General features: G+C 38.5%; 1 protein-coding gene across 1 annotated transcript in view; it reads left to right on the top strand.

Annotated features, from left to right (window-relative positions):
- The window catches only part of brf1a (BRF1 general transcription factor IIIB subunit a), a 64,337-nt gene that overhangs the window by 36,722 nt on the left and 18,548 nt on the right, over positions 1-9,067 (top strand). Inside the window, exons 7-11 of the mRNA XM_008398731.1 lie at positions 3,864-3,957; positions 4,115-4,241; positions 5,477-5,516; positions 5,950-6,042; positions 6,387-6,671. Of these exons, the coding sequence (XP_008396953.1) occupies positions 3,864-3,957; positions 4,115-4,241; positions 5,477-5,516; positions 5,950-6,042; positions 6,387-6,671 (639 nt within the window). The remainder of the gene's footprint in view (positions 1-3,863; positions 3,958-4,114; positions 4,242-5,476; positions 5,517-5,949; positions 6,043-6,386; positions 6,672-9,067) is intronic.

Genomic DNA, 9,067 nt, shown 5'->3' with positions numbered 1-9,067 from the left:
CGAACTGAAAAACTTTATATGAGTGGGATAAAATGCTGCATTAACTGATATTAACATTCTATAAGAGTTGTTTCATTGCACTTTGATCAACCGAATAGTAACTGTGTTCCTGTGTGGTTAGCCTAGTTGTATCTGCTAGCTTGATAATTCCCACATCAACAACAACTCTATAGTTCTGCCATCAATGGAGTGAACTTTTGATTTTGTTTCAGTCAGTTSTGCAACAGCRTTATAGATGGTATGTTGGTATGTTTCATGGTTGTTTGAAAATGATGCTAGATTTTTGTAGCTGCCAACTATTTAAGGAGTAGCTGGAACAGAAATATCTTTATTATCCCACTTTGGGGAAATATGGGTGTAATACCAGTAAAGTGACAAGGCATGAAGGCATGTTAAGACAAAGTATTAAAAACAAACAAAATTAAGAATAATATGTAAGGGCAGAGTTGCAACATAATSTACTGTGCAGTTATCAAAAGTAGCATAGTCTGATCAAAAGAAATGTGTAATTAAGACTATTCTTTTTAAATGTACAAAATGTGCAGGAGTATTTTTCCATTTTATAAAGACTATTTACAGCACATGAAAAATGTATAGCTTCTCATGAGCTTGCAGTGATGCAACACCTATCGTGTTACATGTAAAGGTATTTCCAGTGATATGTTTTTAGGACATCACCTTAAAAATCMAAACTAATGTTCTAACTCTGAAGTTGTCTAAAGGCTGTCCACTTTTCCAAATGGAGGATAAAAACATAAAAGGAGGGGGAAATAATAAAACATTATAACTTTGCTTTACTTTGTTCAGCATTCTTTCTGCTGAAAGACCCGCTGTYCTGCAGTGATGCTTAAAATAGCTAGCTTTAATTCTGTCTCCCTCACCGCAGAGTTCAAATGGGGGTTATTGTTACTGCAATGCTGGCAGTGCTTRTTGCATTTTCTGATCTGGGTAAAAAAAATAAAAAATTCTGACCAATCAAAAAGCTGAAAATCATCTGATTCAATACCAATTTCTTGCATCTCTGCTTCATATCTGTAAGTTTTTTGCAGGGTAAACTATAGTTTCAGGGTTTTTTTAAGTCTCTGTTCACATTCAAGTCAAGGAAGACATATGTAAAGTTTTAAACACATGAGCTTCAACTATTCCTCTATGTACTACTTCATTCACTTWCAGTATAACAATAACTGATGACTCAGATTTGGCACTTCAAATATAATTACGTTTTTCTRCAGATAATTTCAGGAGCATCTAAACCTCTCATTTGGAGAAGTTCCTGTTCTTCCCTTGTGTTGACAGGATTGTTAATCGTGTGCAGATTCCCACAGGCATTTTGACATCTTTTTCTTGTTTATATAGAGATATTCCTAAACAGGGAATGCTAGACATGAACAATGTCCATAGATTTATATGTATGCACATTTCTATATATGTACTGTAGATAGTTTTTGCTGTTTTCTTCTAAGCATCCATGTTTAAGTTGAACTCCATGTAATTCTACATTAGGTCTGCTACTGTATGTGTGTGCTGAACTCAGCTGTCCGTCAGTGTAAGGCCATCTTTACCTCTGACTCGTTAAAATCACAATTTTTATTTTCTTTCTCCCTGCATGTTTACACACAAGTTTGAATGTTCTGCCTTTTCTGTTCCTCGGCTGCTCTGCCTCAATAATTAATTGGTTATCATAAATCATTGAGGGAAAAACATTGAGACTCAAAGAGCAGTAATCTGTTTCTAAAATGATCAGCAGAAGCATTCCTGTGCTCCTTTGGTTCACAGATGAGTCCTTAAATCACAAAATCTGTCTGCAATGATGAGTCGGAGGACAACGGCTTGAGAAAAGGAATAGAACAGTGGAGACACTTMGAAAGAAAAGAAAATGTCTTTKCCTGTGTGTGGTTTCTAGCTGAAGCCGTCCTTTCACTCCTAAAAGCTGCTRCAAGCGTGCTGCATATGGAAGAAGATTGGTGCATACATCTTTTAACAGCCTCTTGAGCGCTGTAAGCCTAATGACAGTTATGTAACTGTTCCCCCTCAAGCCTCGCATGGCTGCTCGTTGCATAATGTTAGTGTTATTTCTTTTATGCAGCAATGATTTTGTGTGGGGGCTGACTGTTGGTTCAGTGCCATRAGGTGCCTCCCATCTTGTTAGTTCTTTTTAAGGTGTACAAAAAGAAAYGCTGCTCTCTGGCTACTGCTGCTCAGTGCCTGCATTATATACACTTGCTGGGTACTTTTGCAATAAGATGAAGCATTTTAGTCTTCTTTTTAATATGTTTTATCTTGTACAGTGCCTTTCAGAAGTATTCCCTCCTCAAAGTATGTAACTTTTTAAATATATGTTAAAATATTTTCTACCATGTTGTGATGGTATGATACAATCTGTCAAATATTTAGCAACTCTGGCTTCTCCCAGTGGTCCTACTGCCATCAGCAGAAATACACCGCTTKGTCAGAAACAACCATTCAGAGCCAGGGGGAGGGTCTTAGCACTGCTCCCACCCTCCCCCTTGCTTTCTGCTACAGCTTCTTCCCAAKAGCAGAGCCTGCCATGAATGCTAAGGCTAGTTAGCATAGTCACCGATGATGACAGATAAACAGTTTTCCTATAACGGTAAGCTGTTTCTCCTCTATTAACGCATTGAGCAGCTTGTACAGATGCCTGATTGACAGCCCTAAAATTCTCCTCCGGGCTCTGATTGGTTGTTTCTGACTGGGAGCGGTGTGTCTCTGCAGATAGCAGTAGGAGCAATGGAAGGAGGCGGAGGAGCTTCTTCTTTTTTTTTCAGACTGTTTCATACTGTCATGACATAGTTACAGTTTAAACAAATATGCTTAAAGCACCTTTTTTAAAATAGAAGTTACATTCTGCAGCTTTAAAATCTTCAAGCTTTTTTCCAGGAAAATTACAGACTTAAATGTATTTTGGGAAAATTTAATATGATAGTCCAAACATAGTTGAACATAATTATAAAGTATAAGGAAAATCATATTTTCTTTAAAAAATATGGGCTAAAGATGCTGCGGGGAAAAGGTTCTGCAGATACGACTTCAGCTGAACAGTTGCAGAACAACTGAATCCTGAGGAATCRATCCCAATCACAGTTTCCTGTTGACCTTTAGGCGCAGCCTCTTTAACAGGCCTCTAGTCTATTAAGGAGACTAGACACCTCCTTAATAGTCTGGCCATATCTGGCTTTCCCCAACATATAGGTCTTACTTTCAACAGTTTTTTTTTTCTGCATTCACACTTTCCATATCTGGTCTTCTGTTCTGGAATCCATACCTTTCCTTATTTGAGCAGTGTAAGACTTCTGCTTTATCAGACACTACAGTAAAGATAAAAAACTGTACAAGAATTTGAGTTTTTGTGTTCAGCCCATTTTACTCTTATACAAATCAGCAAAATCACGTGCCACCAGCTGCTTTTAGACATGAAGTTAGAAATGGACTCCATATGTGGTAAATTTAGTGTCTGTGATTCTGGTTGTTCTGTGAATGCATGAGAGAACAACAGTGAACAAATAACATCATGAGCAATAAGCAATTAATCAGTTAATCAATGAATTGCATGATAAATTAGAGTGAGCTTAATACTTTAGTGAATGATTTGAAAATAATTGAAATACAGGTTAGATTTTGATTTMAAAAAATATATTAAAATGTATTTAAAACATTTATTAGATTCAAATAATTGTTTTTATTATTTTCATCTTCTCTCCTGCTTTCTGTGAYGCTCTGCCACATGAAGTTCTGTGGTTGTAATGTCATAAAATGTAAAAATGTCCATGGGTGTGGACGATGATTGGACTGTACTTTGCACACACTAGTAAAAACTTWAATTTATTATTTGCCTGTTTTTCCAGCTCTTCTTGTTGCTGCTCGTTTGCACGACTTTTGCCGCACCACCAAAGAAATTGTGAACGTGGTGAAGGTCTGTGAGAACACGCTGAGGAAAAGGTGAGTCGAGAAGATTTTGATTTGGCCCCTCCTCTTTCTAGGAATCCTCACAGCTTTTCTGATCCCTCCAGGTTTCTCAGCCACCTATATTGAGCTGCATCAGTATGGCCCAGTGAGTGTGTGTGGGGTTTTTAAGATGTTATGCTCCTTCTAACAGGCTGACGGAGTTTGAGGACACGCCCACAAGTCAGCTGACCATAGAAGAGTTCATGAGGGTAGATCTGGACGAGGAGTGTGACCCACCGTGTTTTACAGCTGGGCTGAGGAAGAAAAAAGACCAGCAGGTATCTGTTTGGGTTCCTGGCCTCTACAAAACCTTTTTCTGCATCTGATAAGTGTGGAAAAAGAAAACRGTGTGGAGAAACAGCTGAATTGCCAGAATATTTTCCATATTCCATTATTGTTTTGGTCCTCTCTTAACCCCTGATGTCCAAACTTTCTTCCAAATGTTTCTCCTTCTGTCCTTTTATGCATCTTCCCTTTCTTTCATRTTCTTCCTCTTTGCTCTGTTCTTTCCTTCTTTCTGTGTCCTTCCTGCAATTCTTTACCACATTATTTTATTCTTTGTCCTTTCTTCCAATTTTTTAGGTTCTTTAGGTCTMCCTTCCTTTTCTTTCTTGTCAACCACTTCTTCTACCCATCCTGTCTTGTTCCACCTGCCTTCATTTGTCATCCTTATTTTCTTTCTTCCTTGTGTCCTGATTCTCCTCTTTTCTTCTTGCCATGTTTCCTGCATCTTTCTTTCTGGTGTCAATCCTTCGTTCCATCCTTTCATCTCCTCCTTCCGTTTGCTTCCTTTATTCTGTCCATGTGTCCTGTCTTCTTTCTTCCAGTGTTTTGTTTTTACAATTAATAATTTAAAGCCTGACCTCTGAAAAATGAATAACTTTAGTTATTTYGTAGTCAGTTTGTTCCGTTTGCAAATTAAAATAAACATGAGGGACAGAGAATTCAGAGCAGTTCTTCCATGAAGTTGTGAAGGTACCCTGACTGATTTCAGCTCAGGCTTTCAGAAAAACACACTTCAAATTAAAAATAAAATATTTGTTACTTTTAACAAACATAATTGCTTCTCATGTCACACAAATCCTCAACAAAAACTCCATCCTGTTCCACTCTGTCTCTTTAAGAAGTTTCTCTACCTCCAGTTTCTGTTTGGTATTAAAATTTCTCTGATCCCAAAAAAAAGAAGAAGAAAACAAACAAAATAAAGGTGGCAAATTATTGTTCAGATATGTTTTTGACTGTTTTTAACTGTTATGTGAAATTATGTTTTTCTGGCTCCATAGTTAATAATCTCTCTACATCAGAATTAAGACTGTTACTTTTTTTTAAGTGTACAAAAACTTGAACGTAACCAGACCTTTAAACCTCTGGAAAGACGCGCTGAGCATTTTTCCTGAGCCGTGTCTTGTATTGGCACTGACATCAGACTCCTGTTATCCTCTCACTCTGCATTAYAGGTCAGATTTAGAAAAGGCTTTCATTGTATAATTTGGTATTTTGTTTCCCCCTCTAGCTGAAACTGGAGCTCCAGAAAAAGATAGGTGACTTTGAAGGTATGAAAATAATATTGCTGTTCCAAATGGAATTCTGATTCTCAATGTCAAATTAAATTCTGTTCGTTGGCTTTGTTGGTGRTCTGTAACTTTGATTTCTACTAGCACTCTTAGTTTATTTTCACATTCTACAGTGCATTTCAAACATATTCGTATCACTTTTATTACATTTGGGGCCAAACTTTGGACAGCCCTGCATTAGGGGATGAAACATGAAGGCATGTCACAATAAACCATATGTAGAAATTAAACACCACCTATCATGTCTTTTCCCCTTCATTATTGTCCACTACTTTGTCTTGGCTTARCACRAATCCCATTAAATACGCTGAAGTTTGCAGTTGCAAAATCAACCAAGCTTCCAAAGAATCCAGTGTGTTYATCTGGCCTGTAGATCTGAAATGTTTTACCGCTTCACTTCTCCCTGAATCAGATGAAATCCAGGAATTCCAGGATGAAATAGATGCAGAGCTGGAGAGCTGCAGACCCAAGCTGAGAGGCGTTTACGCTGCCTACACCAAGGAAGGTGGGTGAAATCAYACCTGCATTCAGAGGGGGGAAGGAACCAGTCACATTGTCTGATTCAGAAATGAAAGTTTACTTGTGCAAAGAAAAGTCTGTACTTGTTGCTTGTACTCAAGCAGTTGTTAAAATTGTCAAAATTATATATTTTTTTAATACTTGACTCATCCAGATACATATTTAATAACCGATTGCAGTTTTCTGACCGATCACCAATCTTTCMAAAGCTTTTTTCAACTAAACCCACTGTGAAGATTGTTCTGCTACATTAGATTTAAATTAATTGGTGTCACAGATTAATGATTAATTGATTTTGTCATGTCTTCAYTTCACGTTTTCTCCCCTCAGATATCTTAAGTGATGACGACAGCTCCTCGTCATCTAAAGAGGAACCRAGTGAAGGCGACGAGCTTCAGGCCGTGGCGAAGCACTTCGGTAGAGAGCTGGAAGAGCTCACCCTAGAGGCTCTCATCAAACTAGAGGGGGGAGAGTTAGAGGAGGAGAACCAGGAGGAGAATGTCCCCAAGCGAAAAGGCCCCTCACTGGCTTCCATACTGGGAAGAATGACCTCCTCATCCTCTCTGGGCCTCTCAGAGACCTTCAGTCACTCTGTCGGGGGCGACGTGGACATCGGTAAGTTTGCCAATAGAAACTCAGCCGGTAATTTTTATGTAGTTTTTCTTATTTCTTGGGATTTTTTTTTTTTATTCCATTTCCTTCTATTCTTCTGATGTAGCACAGTTATGTAAAAACAGAATTACCCCAGTTATGTTAATTACGCTTTAAACCCTAATTACTAGAGATGCACTTATCTGAATCTTGTGGCCAGTTTCTCTTGCGTTTGGACCTCCCCATGCCATTAGCAGCCCACTGTGATTGGCTCTTTAACCCTAATGCGCCGACTGTCTGCCATCCACACATGAACGACTCGCTCCAAACATTTCTGGTTATACAGTATCCCAGCGATTATACATCATAAAAACATAAAAATACTGAAAAACAAGCATCAGAATGATGAGACACTCGCCTTTGCTATTCATCTTGTAAATTGGATAATTACTGCTTAGCCAATTACCTTTCAGCAAGTCAACACGTTATTTGACCCCAACTAGCCTTAGCATCCATGACAGGCTGTGCTGTGGGGAACTAGCTGTAGCCTAGCAGAGAGCAAGGCAGAAGGTGTGAGCAACCTCCACATCAGTTGTGACTCCATTGCTGCTTCTGATTAAATATTACTCCGAATTAGAGGTGCAGAAAGAAATTGATTTTATAATGAATCTCAATTGCTAATCCTGGGAATTCTGAGTCAATTCAAACTCTCAAAAATTGATTTTGCAATGCGTTTAAGTTGTTCGTCTTTGCCGCTCCTATTTTTGAGTAAACTGCTTGTCGTATTATTCGTCCGCTCGGCCACCGTATGGATTTTGAATAATTCTTTGAGACTTTTTGTATTTAACAAAAGTTCAGGCAGCTAAGCTAACTGGTCATGATCGGTTATCATTGGCCAAAGGGCAAAATCGGGGCAAAAAATCATGTAGTGGGAACTGGGCTTAAGTTAAAGAATTTGATGCGCAAACCTATTTTTGCTTAAATATAATTTTTTGGAATTTGAATCAACATGGATCCTTATAGAATTGTTTTAAATAAATGTCCTACTTGTTCAGACTGTCTTTTCCTCTTGTCAGTTGCATAATTTAAACAGAATCTCCAAACTGTTTGAGTACAAAAATTGGTTTCTGAATCAAATCATGACCCTAAAAATCGGAATCGAATCGAGTTGCTAGACACTGAAAAATTGACATCTCTACAGAATGAAATGCAATTCTGAAGTGGATCCTCCCACCGTTTAGTGCAGCTGTGGGAAATGCATCAAAAACAGCTTTTGGTTCAGCAATGAACACTTTTGTGATACTCAGATCCACATATTCAAACTAGTGAGCCATAGTTTCCTAAGATGTTTTCCATACATTAGACAGCCCTTCCTCTCCCATCAGAACACATTCACCTCCCACCCCGTCCTCCCACTGAGAGCCATAAAAACACGTTTCCTGAGAACTAATGCAGCAGCATGTCACCATTACATCACATCCATCAGCGCCTCTGCACACCCAGATAAGGAAGGTTAGGTACACAGAGCCTCCTACTCTTGTAATGAGGTAATTATGGGTTACGTATGACGGATCCCTGCAGTGGCTTTATTTGTGCAACTGTTTGTGGGCCACAGTGACAAAGGCTGCAATTACTTGCACTCTGTTATTTCCTGCCAGCAGAAAAGTTGAGTTGGCTTTGTGTTTAGGTGTCAGTTAGGTAAACGTATGTACGTGCTTCTCTTTTTACGTATTTATCACAACAGTTTGCTTCCAGTGGGGAGAGGCTGTGGTTATTTCATCCTTATGAAAACTAAATACAAGGTGTGAACAGAAGGAGAAGCAGAGGTTTCTGTCTGACATGAAAAGTAAGGAAGCAAGCTAACGATGAAAGATTCCTGACAGAGGATTGTTACACTTTAAACCATCAAACCTCACAACATTCTGTCTAAAAGGGTGAGCGATGTTATAATGTTATTCCCTCATGAAAAACAAAAATTTTTGCCTTGCTTTGTTCATGCATGTTAGAGAAATCCTTTAACCATTCAGGTGCGCAAAATGCCTGATTGGACCTAGCCCCGCCTTCAAGGTGTAGCTCCTCCTCAGAGCTGCAATTTCCAAGCTTCTGCCTCACAGAGCAGCCGTCCTCCATGACTTCCCCACTAGGCTCCTTCAGACTAGCCAGCAGCAATTAGCAAACTYCTGGCAGAACTGCTTCTCAATGCAATTCTGGTAAAAATGTTAAGGGGTTAATAGAGGAACCATGTTGTGATGAAGGCAGAGTTTCAGAAAGTAACTCTGCCTTCTCTGTCCTCTGTCTCTTTTTAAAGAGACAAGAGGCCCAGTTTCAAGGCATTAAATTACAATGTTAGTTTTCCTTTTAATTCATATATATATATATATATATATATATATATATTACAACTTATATATATATTACAA

This window comes from Poecilia reticulata, linkage group LG22 (genome assembly GCF_000633615.1).
Source record: "Poecilia reticulata strain Guanapo linkage group LG22, Guppy_female_1.0+MT, whole genome shotgun sequence".
Lineage (NCBI taxonomy): Eukaryota > Metazoa > Chordata > Actinopteri > Cyprinodontiformes > Poeciliidae > Poecilia > Poecilia reticulata.
The sequence above is the reverse complement of the archived record's forward strand: the minus strand, read 5'-3'. Positions and strand labels throughout refer to the sequence as shown.